The sequence below is a fragment of the Aedes aegypti genome, chromosome 3 (assembly GCF_002204515.2).
Source record: "Aedes aegypti strain LVP_AGWG chromosome 3, AaegL5.0 Primary Assembly, whole genome shotgun sequence".
Lineage (NCBI taxonomy): Eukaryota > Metazoa > Arthropoda > Insecta > Diptera > Culicidae > Aedes > Aedes aegypti.
Genome location: NC_035109.1, coordinates 15014863 through 15038741, shown reverse-complemented (window position 1 = coordinate 15038741; position 23879 = coordinate 15014863). Strand labels below are relative to the sequence as shown.

General features: G+C 40.1%; 2 protein-coding genes across 3 annotated transcripts in view; one reads left to right on the top strand and one right to left on the bottom strand.

The window, feature by feature from the left end:
- The window catches only part of LOC5568063 (GATOR complex protein WDR24), a 103529-nt gene extending 92800 nt beyond the window's left edge, over positions 1-10729 (bottom strand). The window contains exons 1-3 of one of the 2 annotated variants that reach the window (XM_021850646.1): positions 10068-10729; positions 6614-6747; positions 4797-6543 (exon numbers count right to left, since the gene is read on the bottom strand). In XM_021850646.1, the coding sequence (XP_021706338.1) occupies positions 4798-6543; positions 6614-6747; positions 10068-10596 (2409 nt within the window). In that variant the 5' untranslated portion in view covers positions 10597-10729 and the 3' untranslated portion in view covers position 4797. Of the gene's footprint in view, positions 1-4727; positions 6544-6613; positions 6748-10067 lie in introns of those variants that run through there. The other variant, XM_001651950.2, reaches the window with a different exon arrangement.
- Positions 10730-10818: 89 nt separating this feature from the next.
- Positions 10819-23798, top strand: LOC5568064. Its single transcript, XM_021850647.1, has 4 exons — positions 10819-11594; positions 19824-23274; positions 23486-23567; positions 23639-23798. Exons 1-2 carry the CDS (start codon positions 10947-10949, stop codon positions 20682-20684), a joined length of 1509 nt encoding a protein of 502 aa, XP_021706339.1. The 5' UTR covers positions 10819-10946; the 3' UTR covers positions 20685-23274; positions 23486-23567; positions 23639-23798.
- The last annotated feature ends 81 nt before the right edge of the window (positions 23799-23879 follow it).

The window sequence follows — 23879 nt, the reverse complement described above, 5'->3', positions numbered from 1 at the left end:
AGACAAAACTCTATACAAAGCTTATTTTTACATCCAAAATTGTATAAGATTTACGAAGTAGCATAAAAATTTTAGATTTTCATGAATATATGAAGTATAAAATAAGATGTTTGTGTGTGTCTTTACGTCCGAGGAGAGTTTACCTCTCAAGTAAAACGTGAAATACAGTTGAAAGTGAACATAAAAAAAAAACAAAGTAAATAGGGTCCTAAAACTTTTGATCAACGTGAAACAAGATGCCATTTCCGCCAAACAGTACGGAGCTTTTCATTTAACACTGTTCTGCATCAATATGAAAGTGCCTCTTCTTAAGCCAGTGTACATGCGGGATAGATTCCGAGGCTTTTTAGTAAATCTTTGAAACAGTTAACGTCAAAGTGTGGCTCTCGAGAAGGTTCTGTGTGGCCCGCGGACGGATTCTGGAAAGTGATGTGATGTGGCCCGGCCGCATGCAGTAATTTCATGATGGCCGAGATTATATTGCTTCCTTTTTAAATCTATTTTTTTTTTTAAGAATTTGATCATTCAAATCATGCAATTGTTTCTGCGTTCCTCCATTTACGATTTTCAGGAATCGAAAGGGAATCGACTGCTCAGGAACAGAATCTCTCTGAAATTTTGAAGTTCTTTTAATGTCTAAGTTTTGTCAAACGCTAAACAGCTTATTAGAATCGCAAAAACATAGTTTGTTGATATTAATTAGGCTCTGTTATAATAACGAATTTCTCATCTTTTAAGGACCTTTAAATTAAAAAGAGAACTTGTAGGAACGCCCGGAAACCTCAGAAATTTCTTTATGGCGTACGTTTTTTTAGTTTTGACTGTACTGATACTCTTGAAAGATTCTCAAAAGTTCAAAGAGTTAGATATTAATGTTAAGCCAGATATTTAGCTTTTTCAATGCATTATCTCTGAAAAAATCCATCTTCATAGTTATAATAACAAAAGAATGTTAACGCTTCCAGTGGACTATTATGTTCTTTGCAGGAAGCATCACACTAGACAACGGACTAGCATGCAACGCCCAGTGGCACAGTCGAAATACGTTCCTGACGAATAATGGATCCAAATAATAATTTAAATATTTTAAATTGGAATGCTCGTTCTCTGAATGGTAAAGAGGACGAGCTGTTTAATTTTCTTACGGTTAATAACGTGCATATAGCAGTTATTACTGAAACGTATTTAAAACCTGGATCTAAACTCAAAAGAGATCCTAACTTTTTTGTTTATCGTAATGATCGACTTGATGGGGCATGTGGGGGAGTTGCAATCATCATTCATAGGCGTATAAAACATCAACTGTTTTCGTCATTTGAAACTAAAGTTTTTGAAACTTTAGGTGTTTCTGTTGAAACACAGTTTGGTAAATATACTTTCATAGCTGCCTATTTGCCTTTTCAATGCTCTGGGCAGCAAGTTAATTTGCTCCAAACTGACTTGCGTAAATTGACTCGCAATAAGTCAAAATTTTTTGTCATTGGTGACTTTAATGCTAAACATCGGTCATGGAATAATTCTCAAAGTAATTCCAACGGCAGAATTTTATTTGATGAGTGCTCTTCGGGATATTTCTCAATTCAATACCCTGATAGCCCCACATGTTTTTACTCTTCTAGAAATCCATCTACGATTGATTTGGTCTTAACCGACTCTAGCCATCTTTGTAGCCAACTGATTACTCATGCTGATTTTGATTCTGATCATGTCCCTGTTACATTTCAAATATCCCATGAAGCGATTCTCAATCCTATCAGCTCCACTTTCAATTATTTACGAGCCGACTGGAATATATATAAAACGTATGTTGACTCTAATCTTGATGTTAACATTTCTTTAGAAACTAAACTTGATATTGACAATGCTCTTGAAACTTTAACAAATTCCATTGTTGAAGCCAGAAGCATTGCAATTCCAAAATGTGAAGTAAAATTTGAATCCGTGATTATAGACGATGATCTTAAACTCTTGATCCGTCTTAAAAACGTGAGGAGAAGGCAATTTCAACGCACTCGCGATCCTGCTATGAAAATTATATGGCAGGATTTGCAGAAAGAAATCAAGAAACGTTTTGCTCAATTAAGAAACAAAAATTTTGAAAATAAAATTTCTCAATTGGACCCTGGCTCTAAGCCCTTTTGGAAATTATCTAAAATCTTGAAAAAACCTCAGAAGCCAATACCGGCATTGAAAGAGGAAAACAAATTATTACTAACTAATTGCGAAAAAGCTCAAAAACTTGCTATGCAGTTTGAAAGTGCGCACAATTTTAATTTAGGACTTACTAGTCCAATTGAAAATGAAGTTACTCAGGAGTTCGAAAATATTCTCAATCAAGAGAACGTTTTCGAAAATGCCTGGGAGACTGATTTGGAAGAAGTGAGAACTATTATTAAAAAAATCAAAAACATGAAAGCTCCTGGCGATGATGGAATTTTCTACATCCTCATCAAGAAACATCCAGAAAGTAGCTTATCATTTTTAGTTGATATATTTAACAAATGTTTTCAATTAGCATATTTTCCTGACAAATGGAAAAATGCTAAGGTTGTTCCAATTTTAAAACCAGACAAAAATCCTGCAGAAGCTTCTAGCTATCGTCCAATCAGTTTGCTTTCCTCCATCAGTAAACTTTTTGAAAAGGTTATTTTGAACATAATGATGGCCCACATCAACGAAAATTCAATTTTTGCCAATGAACAGTTCGGATTCCGCCATGGACATTCGACCACTCATCAACTTTTACGTGTAACAAATTTGATCCGTTCCAACAAATCTGAAGGCTACTCTACTGGTCTTGCTCTTCTAGACATAGAAAAAGCATTCGACAGTGTTTGGCATGAAGGTTTGATTGTAAAATTGAAAAACTTTAATTTTCCAACATACATTGTTAGACTAATTCAAAGTTATCTGTCAAATCGTACACTTCAGGTTAATTATCAGAACTCCAGATCTGAAAGACTTCCTGTAAGAGCTGGTGTTCCCCAAGGCAGCATTTTGGGACCAATATTATACAATATTTTCACAGCTGACTTACCTGAGTTACCTCAGGGATGTCAAAAATCTTTGTTTGCGGATGACACAGGCCTCTCCGCCAAAGGACGAAGCCTGCGTGTCATCTGTAGTCGATTGCAAAAAAGTTTGGATATTTTTTCTTCATACTTGCAAAAATGGAAAATTTCTCCTAATGCTTCCAAAACTCAACTAATAATATTCCCACATAAACCAAAAGCTCTTTATTTGAAACCTTCAAGTAGACATGTTGTCACGTTGAGAGGGGTTCCAATAAATTGGTCAGATGAAGTTAAGTATCTAGGGCTCATACTAGATAAGAATTTAACTTTCAAAAATCACATTGAGGGCATTCAAGCCAAATGTAATAAATATGTAAAATGTCTCTATCCCCTTATTAATAGAAAATCAAAACTTTGTCTTAAGAACAAGCTTTTGATATTCAAACAAATTTTCAGGTCAGCCATGTTGTATGCTGTACCAATATGGACTAGCTGTTGTAATATCAGGAAGAAAGCTCTGCAGAGAATTCAAAATAAAATTTTGAAAATGATTCTGAGACTTCCTTCCTGGTATAGTAGGGAGTCGATGCCGGTTATGGACCCTTTGCGTATTATGGACCCCCTACAGAAAAACATAAAATTAACACTCAAAGCAACTTTATTCCTATGAAAATCCACCGGGGGAACTTCGATTACATTGTTAGTCAGCAGTTTCAGGCAAAATTTTTGGTTTGAGACGCATAAATACAGATATTTGAACAGTTTTTTAAATGAAACCGCACAAGAGGGTCCATAATACGCATTTCCAGGTGGGTCCATAATAGGCTCGTCGGCAGTGAGCCGGATTACATGGGAATCAAATGGAGGGTCCATAATACGCAACGTCAAATTTGTAAACAATCCTATTATGGACCCCAGGATGGTCCATAATAGGCATTCGGACAACAGTTTTTCAAATGCATATTTCGCTGGAAAAATCGAATGATTTTGTATGTTTCATAGACGTACTATGAAGTAAAGACATTGAATTTGTTGCTAGACTCCACAAAACGTATATGCGTCTAAGATATCATTGCGGAAAAGCGTCTAGAATGAATTTCAGCTACTAAGGGGTCCATTACTAGCATTGAAACCCTACCAATGAGTTACATAGAATACCCAATGTTGAAACATTGGAACAAATGTCAAATAAAATAATTAATAATTTCAGGCAAAAATCGTTACAATCTTCTATTGCCACGATTAATGAGTTATATGTTTAGGTTAAGTTAGGTTAAGTATATTAAAAACGTTTTTTTTTCTCTTATAAGCAGGTGAAATCAACTCACCTGTAAAAAAAAAACTGAACTGCTACGGCAAATGAAATGTAATATGTTGTTAACAAAATGTTAATTAAATCTTAAATTTATTTTACCAAATTAGGATGATAGTGTTGTCTAATAACACAGAACACTTAGATATAAGAAATGAATGTAATGTTTGGAATGATACTAATAAAAAATTAAAAAAAAAAAAAATACGTTCCTGACGAAAAGTTTTCGTGACTCGATGCGGGTAAATGCTTGCTAACACTAACCACACGCTCACGAAGCCCAAGACAGAAGCAAATTCAGAGGTCGTTGAAGATGATGAAATCTCATTGACAGGATATCACGTAACCCAGCTATCATATCTCAAGGATGGTCATCGAAAAACACTGTTCAACAATGCAAATATACTATACAATTATTGTAATATTACACAAAAATGGGTATACCGAATAAAAATTGTTCCTCCACTTACCTTACTCATATTCACACAGATGACCGCATTTCGGGCACTTGGGATTATTAGAGAACCAATGCTTCAGATGTTGCAAGTGACCTCCGTGGGAGCAACCCTGACACCACGCGTACAATCCACGGACAACTCCATTGCACACGCTGCATTTCGAACTCTGCACCGATCGACACTTGCCACAGTACCACCCAACGGCATTCAGCAACGGCCGTCCACAGTCGCCACAGTTGGTGTGCATCGTGGTCGACTGCTGATTCATTTCCGATACAGTACGAATCCAGCTCAGGTTGATAATCTGCGTTGCTTCGTTCCACAGCTGATGGCGATGCAAAAGTTCCACGTAGGACAGCAACCAGTTTTCGTGTATGGATTCGTCGATCTGGAGGCTGTGACGACGTTCTCCTAGGGCAATCAATATGCACGTTGCCGTTTGCACATCTCCAATTTCTGTCTGTAACGTTAAGCAATCTGCTAGAACCTGGTGCGGTTCCCAAAGAGGAGGATTTATTGGGTTACAGTCCGATATTTTCAAGAAAGAAGGCATGTTTGGCGGTGGGGAACTTTCTTGAGCGCTATCCGCGTGAAGCTCTTTTCTGGGTCGAGCATGGTGCAGCTCATGTGCGTTCATCACATTAGATGATGGAAAAGTATAGTCTTTGATCAGATCGTGCGGTCCGGTATACAGGAATCCATCTCGGAAGCCTTTGATGCAATTGACGTTGTCGAAGGTGAGTTCCGTCTCGCCGAACACAAAATCGCAACAGTTGGGTTCAATGTCGACTGATAGCAACTGACCTTTCCCTGATAGCAAAGTAGTCAAATCGCTTTTAGGGTTGAGGAACTCTAGAAAGTCGTCGGTGGCATTCGCAACTGGACCGGCACTGCCCAGATTAGGATTACTTCCCGTTTTGTCGTCACCAGGTCTGCCCGAGCTCGATTGATTTGAATTTTGTGCCATCAATCGGTTCGATTGACCTTGACTTGCGTTTGAATTGCGTTGTTCTAGTTTCAGATTTGCTACTGAAGTGTAGGCGTACAATTGACTGATGAAATTCCACAGGAAGCTGACATTAGTTTTTCCGTATTTTTTCGCAATGGATGCGTTATGTGCGCAGATTTCTGCTAAAGATCCCCCAGTGAGTATGTACTCTTTAGCACAACCTTTGAGAGCGTGAAAATCTTTCAATAGCGATGTCTTAGTGACGTCTTTGGCACTAGGAGAATGGACCTTCGTTAGGAAATGGTAAAGACTTGATTTGGCCAAATGGAATTGGTCTGTCGAAGGTGGTGTCTTCTGTCTACTTCCAAGGAGACTAGTTTTCTGGACCGGTGGCGGTGTTGGCGGCCCAACTAGCTTGATTTTATATGCATACAGGAGATCTCCCTTGAAGTTGAAACATGCTCCCTGTGGATTGGCTTTGATGGCCGGTCGTGATGCATCCTTGAACACGTGCTTGAATATTGTAGAATCCTTGCTGGTGGATAGTAAAATGTGCGAATCGTTTCCCTTAAAGGCTATTCCGGTTGTGACATTAGAATGCTCATTGAATGAGGCATACGGGATGAATGGTCTTCGAACGTCCCAGATGTAAATGCTGTAGTCTACAACGAGGGCACAGCTAGAAATGTGGTACATTTTATCCGGCCGCCAGCGAACACGGCCCACCACGGCAATCGTGTGTATGCTGTATTCCAGTGAGACGTTCTTTGGATTTTCTAATGACGAATTTTTCGGATTGGTGTTCCAAATCTATGGAAAGATTGGCATAAAAATGATTTTAGTAATGTTTTAGAATAATTATTAAAATATGATGACAAACCTTAATCTGTTTGTCTCTGCTTCCAGTGGCCAGCCACTGTTGTTGCGGATGCCAGTCGCAGGTATAGATAGGTCCACTATGGGCTGTGAATTGCGATGTGCAGCGATCGTTCTTGCGAATGTCCCAGAGTTGTACTGAAAACGGGAATTAAATTATTGTTCATATTTTCACATAGCAATGCCGATTCTATAACATTCACTGGAATTTTATTCCCCAGAATGCACCATTCTCCATAAAAGCTATAAATACAAGTACAAAAAGAAAAGTGATACAACAACTTTTTTCAACTCTCTGCTCGTGTTCTAAACACGGGACAAACTGTGATCTGTTCAAAGTCCAAGCTAGCTCGCTGTTCAAAATGCACCTTCGCTGTATATACGGAACATCGCCGGTGAAGAACTACTTTGTCATTTCCATTATTTATTTTCACAAATTTCCACGATGCAATTATCTAAAACCTGTAAGATGCACATCTATGCTGAAAATACTATTGCAAAATACTCAAGGAACATTTCCTGGATGAATCCCTTTTAGAATTCTTGGAAGAATTCCAGTAGCACTTTCGCAAATAATTCCTGCTGTAATTCCTGAAGCAACTGTGTCATGAGTAATTGTTGTATGCATTCCCTAGGAGAATTTCTGGAAGAACTTTTGACGATTTTGTTCGAAGAACTCTCGAAGTAACCACTGAAGTTGTCATGAATATATCCATGAAGGATGTATTTGATTAGTTTTGAAGTAATCTCTAGCCTATGTTAATAATTAACGGATTAAGCACCGTAGTATTTTATCTTTGGTATATATTCTGAAGGGCCTTCCTTAGCCGAGTGGTTAGAGTCCGCGGCTACAAAGCAAAGCCATGCTGAAGATGTCTGGGTTCGATTCCCGGTCGGTCCAGGATCTTTTCGTAATTGAAATTTCCTTGACTTCCCTGGGTATAGAGTATTCTGGAGGACTTACGAAGCGTCTATTTTTTTTTAGAAATTCACAGAAAAATCTAAAATCAGATTAAATCCGGAATAAATTCATCGACGATTTCTTCAAAGTGATAAATAAGATAAATTATTCTATGAAGTTATTGAAAAATATTTTAAGAGTGTAACTCCTGAACGGATATCTGTAAGACAAAAGTCTTAAAAAGGACTTCTAAGGAGTAGGAATAACCCATAAATAGGTACAAACATTACATTTTGCTTTGAAGGGGGAATACCTGCATGGCAACGATTTGCGCTTTAAAATAGGCTAATATGTGGTCATTGCCACTTTGCTGTACAAAAAGACGTAAAAGACTATGACAAGATATGAGCCGTTAAAATGATATAAGGTACCGTGGGGCAAGTGGGTAATGGAATTCGCATAGTTGAGATTCTTCAAATTCTAGAGACTTTAAATTGAAACAAATGAGGTCGTGTATATTTTTTAGCTTGAATCCCACCAAATATAAGCAGCATGCTGAAATTGATTTTTATGAAAAATTAAAGAAAAAAATACAGACAAAGTTTTTGAAAAATGTCTCCTTACTTTTCACTTGCCCCACTTTTGTTTAAGTTTACCGTTTTGAACAATAATTTCAAAAACAAACAGTTATATTCACGATTTCTATTAGCTTTAACATTTGTTAAGGCTTCCCAATGAACAATAACATAAGTAACATGTAAACAAAGAAAATGTTATTCTTTTTACTTGAATTTTCTTCTGTTCAGTTATGTTAGTTGAAATGATTCGATAACATTATAACTGCAACATTTCCAATGTTAGTTCTTACATTATAGGACAGCAAATGCATTTCTGCTCGATAGAATTTCCACCGCTCGTTATTTGTTTTTGAGAAAGTCGAATATGACGTCGGATAACTCTTCGGGAGAAATCAAACGGAATCCTTCAATAACGTAGTTAGAATCTTTTTTATGTGGATAGACCTATACCCCATTTTTATGTTTTGAACTAGCTTACATAGACATTCCACGAGATTTCCGTGTGTTCTCTAATATTGCAACTTTTCAGTCAACGTCTTCCTTTTAATTGGCTGCCCGAAGTAGACATATTAATATTGTAATGTTTAGCAACATCTTTTAGAGAAGTTCCATGATTTCTAATAGCTTTTAACGCTTGAGTATAGTGTTTCTTGAATTATCAGCACGTTATGTTTTTCTATGATAATTGCGAACCATGTTTACTTATGGCTACTTTAAGAGAAAACTCAAATTCAATCTCTAATGATAAACTTTTCACTTGCCCCACCTGATAAGAAAATTGACGGTGTTTAAATTTAGTTATTTTTAGGTCTACGTCGAATTAATTCTAAAACTTTTTTTATTGCAGTTTGAAACTGTCACAGAGGACAACTAAGAAGTGGCACAGGAAATTATTTTGCGCAACTTTTTTCCACTGAAAATATTAGAATAAGATTGTACGCCGCCAACTTGTTACGGAGTAACAGTTGACAGGTTAACAATTTTTCGCTCTATTATGCAAAAAAGGCTGAAAAATCTCAGAAATCTCTTACCTATCGTTATGTTCTCAATGGCCTCAAAGGTTTACGCATGAGTTTAAAACGTTAATTCACATATTCAGTAAAATATATCAATTGTTTTCACTTACCCCATTTACCCACTTGCCCCGCGGTACCTTATACTATCAAGATCTATGCGCCGAAATATTTTTAATGGTATCAGCGGATTTTTGAATCGACGGCGGCGTACATCGACGTAGAGGAAATTTATTATAAAAATGTCCGAAGATGTAACTGATGAAACCGTTTATATTCAATAACAAACATGACCATATATTTTAATTGAAAAATAAATACTTAAAATATTACAGAAAATCAAATTATTGTTCTGAATCTACTTATAGGATTCCATAGAAATAGCCCGTTTAGCATTCCTTAAAACATTTTTGCTATAATATCTTCTTATAATAAATCAGAAAAAAAAAATTGGGGAAATTCATAGCAGAAAATCGAAAAGGAATCCATCGAGAAACTGCTTCAAGAATTTATGGAAAATTCATTCCATAATTCCATATCCTAGATTGAACATTGGCAAGAATATTTGAAGGACATTTTCATGTGTACTTTGAAGATAGATGTGTAGTAATTCATTAAAATTACTAATGCATTGCGATGAATTTGAACTAATTTTTACATAGGGTAGTACAGATAATATGATAATATTTTTGAATAAATTTCCTTACAAGTATGTGTACGGAGATATCACCAAATTTACGGAGGCATCACTAAAGAATTCCATAAAAAATAAGAACAAAACTTGAAGGATTTGGAAAATTTCATGAAAGAATATCTGACAGAATTCTAGGAAGAATCGCTGGCGGTATTCCAGGATGAATCTCTAGCTGATAAACTTTCGGTGGAATCCTTTAAGCAACTCTTGTAAGAAAAAGTGCAGTTCCTGGAGCAATTTCGTGTAATCCCTGAAGGATAACCAAAAGTTACCTGTTCCATTCTCGGACACCGCTGCAAACGTATTCGGTGCATGTGGGCTAAATTTCACGTCTCTGACACTCTCCGAGTTGCTGAAATAGGTATTGATCGCCGTCCGGTCACTTCGCAAATCGAAACACTTGATGGTGCCGTCCTGCGAGCCGGATATCAGCAGATTGGATTCCGTGCCATGAAAGGCCACCGAGTGGGCCGTTCTTTCGTGCTCGTTGTACACCAGGAGCTGCTTTTGACGGCCAAACTTGGAGAGATCCCACACCGAGACCACTCCGTTGGTGGCCGCCGTGGCCAAGATGTTCGAATCGAGCGAACTCCACGCCACATCGTTGGACGAGTAGCTGAGATTTTGATTCTTCCCCCCGCGCATATTGCAAACCTCCGTGAAGCCATCATTTTCGATGGAGAACACTTTCAGCAAACTGCGACCGGCCACGGCAATCTGCGTGCTTTCCCGGTTCAACGCGAGGGCATTTGCGTGCCCATCCTGGCAGATGCGAATCGAACTCGTCCGTTCCTCGTTCATTGATTTGAATTTCGACGGATTTTTTGCCCAGACACAAACTACGCGCGATTTTTTCTGGTGATAAACACTGCGGAACGCGAACTGAATTTGTGCGTATTTTTGTTGTGATTGTTATCAACAGCTGATTGTGACGCTCGCTTTTTTATGAATCGCAACCCACTGGAAAATGTATGGCGACTGATTCGGCAATGCGTTGGAGAGTAACCAATTCCACACCTTCTGCTGTCAAAACGCGCGAAGTTTTGTTTGTCTGCGCATGATATTTTCATGTTATCACTCGAAAAGTGTTTTACCGGATTTTCCAGTTTCCCAAACGTTTTTCGCAATTTACAGTAAAGCGACGATAGATCATGGCTTCTATTGACCTGGAGGACCCCGATTTGTTGTTGGCTCGTCAGCTTCAAGAGCAATTCGATCGTGAAGCAGTGGAAATCAGCTCCGGCGAAGAAGAAGAGCAACCGATCAACATTTCCGACGACTACCAGTTAGCCGTTGAGCTCCAGCAGCGTTACAACGACGAGGCGGTCGAACTTTCGGACGAGGACGACGATGTCTTGTTATCGGTGGAATTACCGGCCACATCCGAAAACGTTCCTACCCGGACGCCGAAGCGTAGGTCTTCCTCCGTAGTGCAGCAAGAACCGGATTACGAAGCCCTTGCCGCACCGGAAATGAAGCTGTTTCGAGCAGAGCGAGTCGATTTGAACGCCGCCGAATACTTCATCGAAGAATTGCAGACCTACGTTGATCCGGAAAATAACTTCGAGTGGAAGTTCGTCGAGGTCATGCCGGATCTGAAGGCAATCTTTTTGCGGTTGGATGAGCTGATTTTCCAATCGCGTTTTAAGCCGAAACACTTTAATGTCATCTGGAGTCAAGCCATTGGACGGGAATGTACGAATCGGAACTTTAACGATGTCAACGGACGATACACAATCGCTCTGAATGAGACACTGCTCGTGCTTAGGCCGAGAATCGAGATCATCAGTGTTCTGCTGGTAAGTCTTGCCGATGTTTGAAAAGTTCACATTTAAGGACTAGCTGAAATTTTCAGGATTTGTCCTTTCAGGCTTTAGTTCTTTCACTCATGCCCTAAATGCAGAATTCAATAAATTTTGTTATCGTTCCGTCGTGCTGTGCGTACACAATTTTTTTCTGGTCTCAGAAGTATTCAAAACTGCCTAAAGCAATGAAACAGTAGGTACTTTTTTTTTTTTTTTACTTGATCATTTATTTATTAGGCTCATGCGCCATTAGGCATTACGGAGCCGAGTTCTTTTGATTTTATTTACAAATGCATGGTGTTTTCTTAATTTTCTATGTTAGTTTTGGGGAACCGAAAAACTCGCGGTTTGGTCGAGGTTAGGGGTAACAATAATTTAAAGGAAGGGATAGGACAATGGGATCGTTCCGTTGACATTCAGCAGCTTTAAGGTGTGACGTGTTTGCTTTGCTGCTGGTCGAACGTTGAGTGGACAATGACAACCTGTAACGATACAAAAAGACGGGTTTCGAGGGGACACAAGGTGGACAAGTGGACCGACAAGAAAGGGGAGTTAAACAAGAATGTTAGCTTGTTTCAAAAAATTGTACATAAGCTTCATGTACACAAAGTCAAGTTTACCCAACACATCCCTAATGTCTTCCTTTTCTGGTTTCCCTTGGGCCCTGAGGGATGCACAAAAATCAGATCTGGCAAAACCGTATTCGGGGCATTCCCAAACTACGTGGTTGATATCTTGGTAACCTGCACCGCAGCTGCAGTGATTGCTATCTGTGAGCCCTATTCGATAGAAGTGAGAGCCTAGAGAGTAGTGATTGGACATAAGACGACACATTACCTTAATAAAGTCTCGGCTTGAGTCCAACCCCTTGAACCACGGCTTCTTCGATACCCGCGGGAGAATGGAATGTAACCACCTGCCCAATTCTCCGGCATCCCACTTTTGTTGCCAGCTGACCAATGCATGTTGACGAGCCATTGAAAAAAATTCATTGAAGGCAATTTGTCGATCATAAATATCGCCTTCCATAGCGCCCACCTTGGCAAGCGAGTCCGCTTTCTCATTGCCCGGAATCGAGCAATGCGAAGGGACCCAGGCCAAGGTGATAGTATATGATTCATTCGATAGAGCACTCAATGTAGATCGTATTTCACCGAGGAAATACGGAGGGTGCTTTACCGGCCTCATTGAACGAATAGCCTCTATGGAGCTAAGGCTATCCGTAAAAATGAAATATTGATCAGAGGGAAGAGAGGCAATTCGCTCTAATGCGTAATGTATAGCCGTTAATTCTGCGATATACACGGAGCAAGGGTTCTGAAGTTTATATGCGGCGCTATGAAACTCGTTATATACACCAAATCCAGTGGAATCATTTGTTTTTGACCCGTCTGTGTAAAACCTTCTATCGCAGCTGACGTGACCGAACTTGCTTGCAAAAATTTTTGGTATTTGCTCCGAACGAAGCAGATCTGGTATTCCACGGATATCTTGCTTCATGGTCAGATCAAAAACTACAGCGGAACTTGAGAAGTCAGGGAAGCAACCGTGATTGGAAAGATTCAAAGAAGGGTTAACCTCCAGAGTCATGTACGCGTAGTACAATGTCATAAATCTTGTTTGAGGATTTCGTTCGATTAGCTTCTCAAAATTTTCAATTACCAACGGGTTTAACACTTCACAGCGGATGAGGAACCTTAACGACAATTCCACGAACCGATCTGATAAAGGCAGTATTCCTGCTAACACCTCTAAGCTCATGGTATGAGTCGAGTTCATACAGCCTAAAGCGATCCGAAGACAGCGATACTGAATACGCTGGAGCTTCAGAATGTGTGTTTTCGCGGCGGATTGGAAGCAAAAACTACCGTATTCAAGAACCGACAGAATCGTGGTGCGATATAGCTTTATCAGATCATCCGGGTGGGCTCCCCACCATGTTCCTGTGAGTGTACGCATGAAGTTGATTCGTTGTTGGCACTTCTGATACAGATATCTAATTTGTTTTCCCCAGGTGCATTTAGAATCAAACCAGACCCCTAAATACATATGTGATAAACCTTGAGAGAGTTCCTTACCCATGAATTGAAGCTCTAGATCCGCAGGATTACGCTTCCTAGAAAAGACAACTAACTCAGTTTTCTCCGGAGAGAATTCGATACCCAGCTTCACAGCCCATGCAGACAAATTGTCCAGAGTATCTTGCAACGGTCCTTGCAAATCGTCCGCCTCTGGTCCTGTGACAGAAACAACGGCGTCATCCGCAAGCTGTCTTAACGAGCAATTTCTCATGAGACAATCATCAATATCTCTTACGTAAAAATTGTAAATAAGAGGACTTAAACACGAGCCCTGGGGGAGACCCATGTAACTTATTCGCAAAGTTGTCGAGTTTCCATGTGAGAAAAACATATGCTTCTCAGACAACAAATTGTACAAGTAGTTGTTCAAAATCGGGGAAAGTCCACACTCGTGGAGTTTGTCTGAAAGGACATCTACGCAAACTGCATCAAAAGCCCCCTTAATATCCAAAAAGACTGAGCCCATTTGTTCTTTTTGAGCATAGGCCAGTTGAATTTCAGTAGAAAGCAACGCAAGACAATCGCTCGTTCCTTTGCCTCTGCGGAATCCAAATTGAGTATCTGAGAGAAGGCCATTCGATTCAACCCATTTGTCCAGCCGAAAGAGAATCATCTTCTCTAACAACTTTCGAAGACACGACAACATCGCAATAGGACGGTACGAGTTGTAGTCCGAAGCAGGCTTTCCTGGTTTTTGGATGGCAATAACTCTCACTTGTCTCCAATCATCCGGAACAATGTTGCTCTCCAAGAATGCATTGAATAAGTTCAACAAGCGTCTCTTTGCGACGTCTGGGAGGTTTTTGAGCAAGTTGAACTTAATCCTGTCCATACCTGGGGCAGAATTGTTACATGAAAGGAGAGCCAGTGAGAATTCTGCCATCGAAAAAGTTGAGTCCATTTCATTCCTTTCGTCTGGATAATCTCGTGTGATCGTTTGCACTTGGACAGAATCCGGGCAAACTTTCTTGGCGAAGTCGAATATCCATCGAGAAGAGCTTTCACGATCCTCGTTTACCGATTGTACGTTCCGCATTCTTCTACCGACCGTCCACAAGGTTCGCATCGAAGTTTCCCGTGATAATCCGTTGACGAAGTTTCTCCAGTAACCGCGTTTCTTCGCTTTCACGAGGCTCTTGAACTTGCGGTCAAGAGAACAATACCGATCGTAGTTATCGCGCGTGCCACGTTTCCGATATTCTTTAAACGCATCTGATCTTTCGCGATAGACTCCGGTGCATTCGCCATCCCACCACGGGGTGGGCGACCGACGTCGTACTGAAGATCCTGGAACCGGTTTACGCTGAGCTTGAAGAGCACTGTTTATAATCAACGCGGATAAGAATTGATATTCTTCCAGCGGTGGAAGTATATCGACCGATTGCTCACCTACGGAGATCGCTTCAGCGTATTTTCCCCAGTCGATATGCTTCGTGAGGTCATACGCTACGTCGATCTGGTGTGTTCGACACGAATTATTGGTAACTGAAATTTTGATAGGCAGGTGATCACTACCATGGGGATCCTGAATTACTTTCCACATGCAATCCAATGATAATGAATTCGAACAGATTGAGAGGTCTAACATACTTGGGGGATCTGGAGGTTTTATTCGTGTTGCTTCCCCAGTGTTCAAGATTGTCAGATTGAAGTAGTCGCAAAGATCATATATTAAAGTTGCGCGATTGTCGTCCCTCGGTGACCCCCAGGCTGTACCGTGAGAATTAAAATCTCCTAGGATCAACCATGGCGCAGGCATAGCTTCGCATATTGCCGCAAGGTTTCTGCGAGATACTCTAGCATTTGGCGGTATGTATACACTGGCTATGCTGAGGCTTTTCCCTCGAGCTGTGATATGACATGCAACTACTTCAATGCTTGTCATCGAGGGGAAGTCGATTCTGTAAAAGGAGTGGAGCTTATTAATCCCCAAGAGCACCCCTCCATATCCATCCCCTCGATCCAGACGAATAATATTAAAATCGTGGAAAGAGATATTTTAATCAGAAGTTAGCCATGTTTCACAAAGAGCAAATATGTCACAGCGAGTGCTGTGTACTAAAAATTTGAACGCCTCCATATTTTTTATAAGACTTCTACAATTCCACTGTAGCACGTCGATCATATCTCCGACCTCATTGGATAAGTTAGCCATCGAAAGATATGAACGAGTCAAGAATCGGCCACTTTGAAGCTATTTGCTTTAGAAAAGGTTTCCCCAAAGAAAGTGCCATGTTGATTAGGTTTCTCGTTTCGGGTGAAATCTGAAACATTTCGAAGATGAAATCCACTATCCCAGAAAGAGTCAGTTTACCGGAAGCACTGTTTGGCTCCTGCTGACGAATTGGTTGAGTTTCTGGGCGAAAAACTGGGGCAACTGGGGTTTTAGATGTTCCCGGAAGTGACGGAAATTCTCCAGCTGAAAATTTGAAACCTGGAGGTGAGGATTTTTTGGTATTTCCGCCATTTCTTGATTTTGCCAAAGGGTTTTGAGGAGAGTTTTGAACAACAGGAACGTTCTGAGAAGCCTGTTGCTTCAAGTGCCGTTTTGTAACCGCACGCTTCCTTTTCGTTCCTGTTTCAATTATGGTATACTCTTCCCCATCCTCAGAGTCATCGCATTGATCATTATCCGGCAGGAATGCGAAGATATTGTTACTGGTTATAGAGTGGGCCGATGGGACAACAGTCGGAGCGATCTTTTTCAGCATATCTGCATAAGATCGCCTAGACCGTTGTTTCAGGGAGTTTATGGTATGTTTCTCCCGCTCTAGGTACTTCGGGCATGCACTGAGCTCGTGAGGAGCTTGGCCACAAGAGGTACATCTTGGCTCCATATTGCAGGAACCATCGGCATGTTGTTCGCCACACTTACCGCAGCGTGGTTTGTTGCTGCAGTAAGGTGCAGTGTGGCCCAACTGCCGGCACTTTTCACAGTGCATAACCGTCGGTACGTAGAGACGGACGGGTAATCGAAGACGCCCAATCACAAGGACGCTTGGTAAGGCTGATCCGGAGAAGGTCACACGAAACGAATTTGACGGCTGTTTTGAGCCATCGGGGAACACTTTGTTCATTTGGTTTGCATCAAGAACAGGGGCTAGCGGAACGGCACGATTTTTAAACCCACCAGCTCCTGACATGATGTCTGCGCGAGTCAAGTTATGCTCCGTGACCACTCCATAACATTCGACCTCTCGACTGGGAATGTAGACTCTGTACTCCATCAAAAAGAGCTCAAAGGCAGCAATTTTATTCGCCTGGTCGCGGTCACCGACTGTGACACGCAACTTATCACGGCTGGGTGAATCTATCTCGAGGATACCTCGAAACGATTTTGCCAGATCCCTTTCAATTTGAAGTTTGTTCAATGGTTTACCATTCGCTTTGGGCCGAAAGAAAACCAGAAAGGGACCCTTAGATCCGGGTGGGTAAGCTTTATGGCGGGGGGGCGCCGGGTTTGAGGAGGAACCAGAGGGGGGAAACGCATGGGATTGGCTTAAACTGCCGGGCAGACCAGAATTAGTAACCATTTGCTTTTGAGACGAATGCGGTAAATCATGAAGAGAGGGATTAACCGTAACATCTCCTGACAATGCAGTACCAGGCACAGATGAGGGAGATAAAGGAGGAGAAGGAGTATCATCATCGATGGTCTCCATAGCCTCACTATGTTGGGTTTTTAGAATTTGAGCTATCTGACCCAAAACTAACTCATCGTCAGAAGAGACTAAATATTCCGGCGAGCCCCCGCCAGTATCATTTGGTTCCATTGCGGAGCAATTTTTGCTCTACCGCAAAGGAAGGTCAACACTCTAATGAGCAACTCTAACTCTAACTTCACTTAATTTAATCACACTGTTTTCAAAGGAATTAAATAAAAACCAACTTACGTGCTATAACTAGTATGGCGAGAAATTCCTAATAGTGTAAAATAAAAAAAAATAAAATAAACAAAAAAAAAATATTGACGAAAAAAAAAATATATAAAGAAAAAAAAATTAACAAGAAAAAAAATTAACGAAGAGAAAAAAAAATAACGAAAAAAGTATTTACAAAAAAATGTAATAATAAAAAAAGAGAAAAAAAATATATATATATATTTATTTACAAAAAAAAAAAAAAATAACGCGGAAAAAAACTAATTAATTGAGCAATAAAACACTCCGAGACCACTGTGTCACACGGTGTGTGAATATTACTTCAACAAAATGTTTTGAAAAAAATATCAAAAAATATGCCAATTAATTGAGCGAAAGAGCACTTCGAGACCACTGTGAGAATATCACTCTAACAACGGGGACTAACAGCAACCAAGTAATGCGGATGGTATGGAACTGGAGAGGAACAATACCTACAATCTCCTTTCTGCTGCTTTAGCTGCGAGGACAGATGTACCGGCGTGGTGCGATCGTCTATTTCTGCAGCTTGTTTTGATGCGATGAAACGATGACGCCGATCGCCTTTGTTCTGCCACGTGGTGCGAATTAGATGGGGCCTCTTGTGGTATTATTGCCACCGATTAATGCTGGTGGTGATGTGGTTAAAGATGTTCAGTCTACCAAACTGGGCTCGGCCAATGGTAGCTGCTCCTTGTGCGGGTGCACTATCGGCAATATGCTTTCCAATCGTAGCCAGGAAAAAACCCATATACTTGGAAAAAACACTGGTGAACTTCGGTTTCGGTATGTCACAAAGCGCGATAGTCGACTGACTCGGGCGAGCACTCAACAAGGAATGCAGTAGGTACTTCTCAGTGCTAAAAGAAAAGTACTTTTGCGTGCTACAAATCAGTACTATTTTTTCTACTATTGATCCGTTTTCGATCCTTGTTTGGATCCATGCCTTCGATTTTTGTTGGACCCGTTAGCGAAAGCTAGCGGTGGTAATTCTTCTTCGATACCGTCTTGGGAGAAAAACCTCTTAGAAGGTCGCGAAGGTCTTGGGGCCCAGATAGCCGTAGCGGTAAACGCGCAGCTATCCAGCAAGACCAAGCTGAGGGTCGTGGGTTCGAATCCCACCGGTCGAGGATCTTTTCGGGTTGGAAATTTTCTCGACTTCCCAGGGCATAGAGTATCTTCGTACCTGCCACACGATATGCACATGCAAAAATGGTCATTGGCACAGTAAGCTCTTTGTTAATAACTGTGGAAGTGCTCATAAAAACACTAAGCTGAGAAGCTTCCGAATACAGATAAGAAGACCAGGCCTAATGGCGAAACACTTTTTAGTGACTTTGTCACATGTTCCGATATGATCACTAAAAAGTCACTATTTACAACGAAAATTCATTAAAATCACTCTTTTAGAAAAAATGGTCACTAAAGTCACTATTTTTTTTGTAATCTGATGATTAATCAACGACAGTTTGGATCAGCTTCTCGAAGATAAATATCAGGACAGTAATGTTTTACTGGTTTTCAATTATTCAGCATTTCAAAGCGTCTAGAGAGGAAAGGATTCTTCGCTAACTTTCGAGGAGAATCTGGCGAATATTGTACAAATATTTCTGACAGGACATGTGGAATTTATTTATTTTCAAAGATTTTTCTAAGTTTAGTTTATCTTTGTAAGTTTATAGGTTTTACAACTTAAAGACATCTTGTTGGTGCGTTTGGAGATTTCATAATTTCCCATGGCATTCTATTAGTAAGTTTTTTAGTTACGGCTTTATTTTAATTTAACTAACTATAATTATAGTTCGGGAAACCTTGAAAATTTGTGTAAATTTATATAAAATTATCCATTCTTTACTGCTCTCTATTTGTTTTTTATTATGATAAAGAGAGCTCTGCTCTGCTTAAAGACTTTGTGTTTGCAAAAAATAAGAACTTTCGCAGCTATTAAAGTTATTTGTTACAAATTTTGAGGACCCTTAATTCTCTCTCTCTCTCTCTCTCTCTCTCTCTCTCTCTCTCTCTCTCTCTCTCTCTCTCTCGCTGTTTTCATGAAAAAATAGTCGATCAAAATCGTAGAAAAGACAGGGTTAAGGTTGCCCGCGTAATCAGTAAGGCTGGGGAGTACTGATATAGAAGAACAAATCCTGAACATTTCAGCCCGGAGAACATCGATGCAACGTCCCTTGAAAAGGAGGTTGCGGATCTCGTGAACTGACTTTTAACAAAAACCAATTTATTTTTAGCATGAGATGATTCACGCTTATCTGAAATTGGAAGGTGTCAAGGAAACCAACAATGGACATGGAGCAAACTTCCGTAAAATAATGGTTTTCTTGAATCGAATGCTGCAGACAACCATTTCGTTCAGCCATCGATTGACGAACACGAGCACCCTCTGTCGAACGCAATGGTACCGTTGTACCGGAATCTGCCACAATTACAAACCATTCAACGGGTTGGTTCGTTCCGTCGAGGGAGACCCTGGTCTGCAAAACGAATGGTGGAAAGCCCATGCCGAGAACTGTGGTGGAACGTTCTACAAACTGTACGAGATGAGCCGAATCGTTGACGGTGAGGTATCAACTCGCTTCGCGGTCAACGTGAAGTACATGAAACCGAAGCGGGAGAACATTCGTGGGCGATTGAAGACACGTCTACCGCCAAAGGAATCCATTGACTTGACCAGTGAACAACCGAGAGTAATTCCCACACTGACGGAAACAATTTCGATTGATGATGAAGGATCCAGTACAGAAGCCACCGCAGCTGCAGACAAGTTCATCCAAAACTTCAACTGTTCAGTGGCGTTGACTCGAGACACCTACGATATGCAGTGCCCGATCTGCCAGGAAAAAATCAAGAGAAAGCTGTTTGGCGACCACATCGACGGATGTAAAGGCGTGGTTCAACAGCTGAACTGGAAGCGACCTGGCGCCAAGATTGTCCAAAATGGTACGGTAGAGCATCGCGTAGGTCTGCACGTACCCTATCGTCCACCAGCAACTAATACTGTCGGTAGAGCGGGTAGTAGCGATGGACGACCCCTTGGCTCTTCTTCTACCATTGGTGACTATCAACGGATCAAGAGACAGCGATTTTTATAAATCGCGATGGGTGATCTGATTTGTTATATTTGTACTGATTCCTTGGATCTTGATGTATTCTCTCTGAAACTTTGTTATAATTTTTACTCATTCCATTCGAATAAATTTGTGCGCTTCCTGCATTATGATTGATAACTAGGTTTTGAAACTATGACCAGAGTAGAGAGGTATCTGAAGAGGTTTTTGAAGAAAATCATAAAAAAAATGCATACAATAAAATAAGCGATAAATCTTTTTGTAATGTCACGACGGATTCCTCAAAACTGTTAAAAATATCAATAGAAAAATGTCTGGTTTAATTTTTGAAATATCTCCTACAAACTTGCATCTTCTATTTCTTGTTTGAAACAAAAAGAAGTTTTCTTAGTTCCTGTTTGGCCTCCTTTTAGTATTCGTTGGTCTCTTTTTGGGTATCTGTCTGGTTTCTTTTTTCAGGCATTGGATCTCTAGAGTTCCTATTTTTGTTACCAGAAAGAGCAGAGCGGATATGTTCTTCATAGTGTGTCCAAGATACGAATGCGAAACTATTTTTCCAAAATAAATTTTTTATCCTACATTGGTCGTTTTTCAATCTACGTTATCTTAAATCAAGGATTATAAGTAAAAAATGTTATAAAGTGAGATAATCTATAGATTATAATATCGAAGAATCCCTGTGAAATAATTCAAAAACTACTTCAAAGCCAACCTATCGCATTTTTGTTTTGTGTCATTGTATACTTTTAGTGAAAATAAGAGAAAACTATTATTAAGACGAGATGGATCAACCCCTGGCCAAGGTATTTAAAAGGGAGGTAGATCAATGTGTCAAATAGGGCATTCCGCCATATTGGAAAACAATCAGACAGCTGGCTGGTTTGTTATGCTTCACCAGGCCAGCAAGCCTTGAGATCCTAGCAACATGTTTCCCCTTAAACCACTTCGCTTTGTTTCCTGTCATTCAACCGCAGTTTGAGAATTCTGTTTTTGAATTATTCAGTGCTGATCATACATTTTCATTACAAGAAGCTGACTCGATGGTGATGCAATTAAAGACCTTAATATGTAATGTAATTATTTCTCTCAGTAACATGATGTGAAAACAGTTGTGGTACAATAGTACACCTATGTCCATTGCAGTAACTATAATCGCCGGTTGTACTGCCCATACTCTAAAAACAGTCCCATATTCTATGAGATTTCCTATATCAATGGAACTGTTGTGCGAGTATGGGCAGTGTATGTACGGTTACATACTATAAAAATATTTAAACCTCATGATACATTTTTGCACATTACACTCTGAAAAAAATCTAAACTAAATAGTTTAGAAGTCATACTAAATCACTACTCTCCTGGTTGACCCCAGACCTGGATTTAGCGCCAACAAAACGGGCTTAGTATAACTTCGATGAAATCGGCCTGAAGATTAGGTTGCTTTCATCACTGTCTAGATTAAGTTAGCCCGTGCTCTAAAATGGTGTTTCATTTTCATTTCGTTTTAAAACAACTTAAACGATTCTGAATTCATACAAAAACTACTTTATTTATTAATAATTTCGCTTTAATTCTTGTAACACTAGGTAAAACATCAATCATGATAACTTAACTGCTACTGAATCCATTGTTACAACTCTAAATTTGCAGAAACTTCGTTGAATCCGGGAAATCTTCCACGTCCTACATCCGATGGCCTGCACCAGTAGACAGTGATCCTCTGGTGAATATTGCTGATGCCGATCTTACCCAGCATTCACAAGGTCGCACGACTTCCGGGTAAACCGTTAAAAAAATGTTCTCCGCATAAAGGTCCTCCTGCGCTGGTCACCACGTACCGTGCCAATAGGGTTGATGTTATTCTTTTCTCACAACGCTGGAATTCCCGGAATGCAACCCAGTAGGAATTTGGCGTGCACACCACTCCCATTTGCTTGACCAGATGTTGATGTAGACTGAGCACAATTAGTTGTTTTCCTGCTGGCCGGAAGTCCTGCATCTCGGTGCCTGCACCGTGTTGATACCCACGATCATATGACCCATATGGCCGCGGATACAATGCGAGCGAACGGAGGCAGCTTCCGTGGTTCCTGTAGTTGGGTCACTGTTGGGTTTTTCACTTGTGTTCATCGGAAATTATCATTCGTTCCCAAGTGTAGCATTTTGTGCTGGATTTCATGATGATTTTGAACTTATCTCGCTTGCCATTTCCGGATCCAGCGCCGTTGACGATTCCGAATCGAAGTCAGCCAGCTTGTCCCGTTCATCCTGTAGAAAAATTGGATGGTCCAGGGTTGGTAGCGACTGAGCGTGTTAAAAATAGGAACTTTAGAGAACTCATTATTACTCGGAATCTGTCTTTGGTAGAGCACACATTTTCAATTTGTTTTTGAAAACATAATAAAATAATCATTGTGCCATGGAAACGAGATCAATCAGCGGAGGGGAAAGGAAGTAGCCAGCCAGCCAACTCGCCAGCCAGCCAACTCGCCAGCTGTTATTTTCTACCCCCTCGCTGCTTACACTGAACGAAACTTCCCGCCTCAAAATGAATGATTCCTAATTCACTTGGCTATAAATCCTCATATTCCACGAATTGAATGAAATTTATGGTGTAAGATGCATCTACAGACTATTGAACAAAAATCATCCAATTCTTGGATGATTTTTGATTCACATCCGTCTGAAAATAAGTAGATAATTGAGTTACGATAACATAAATGAATAACATGCATTTTATGACGGATTATTATTTCTTCTATGTCCCAAATCGAAAATCATTCAATTATCGGCTGAAACAACATATGGATTGCTGATGATCCCAGTTGTCAAATCATCCTTGTGAATCGTAAACAAATATGGTGGAGGCAACGTGGTGTGGTTCAATTTTCTCCGTAAATAAAATAGGTAATTGAACATTATTTATATTGTAATTATCCAAAAACATCTTCTCTTAGTATGTGCTTATGGTTTTATAGAACAAGTGTATCGCTGATGCTCAGATTTCGGGTTGGATCATGGAGTTAAGTTAAGAGCTACAACATGTTTTCTTCAGAGTGACCCCTGTTCCTGCAGCCGATTTTGTAGAATGTTCTTGATGCAATATCGATGTAATAAACGAAATTATTTGTTATAGAATCATCAACTTCGTAATGTATTTTTAATATGAATCATTTTACAATATGAACTAACATAGCAGGGGTTGTTTACATGTACGTA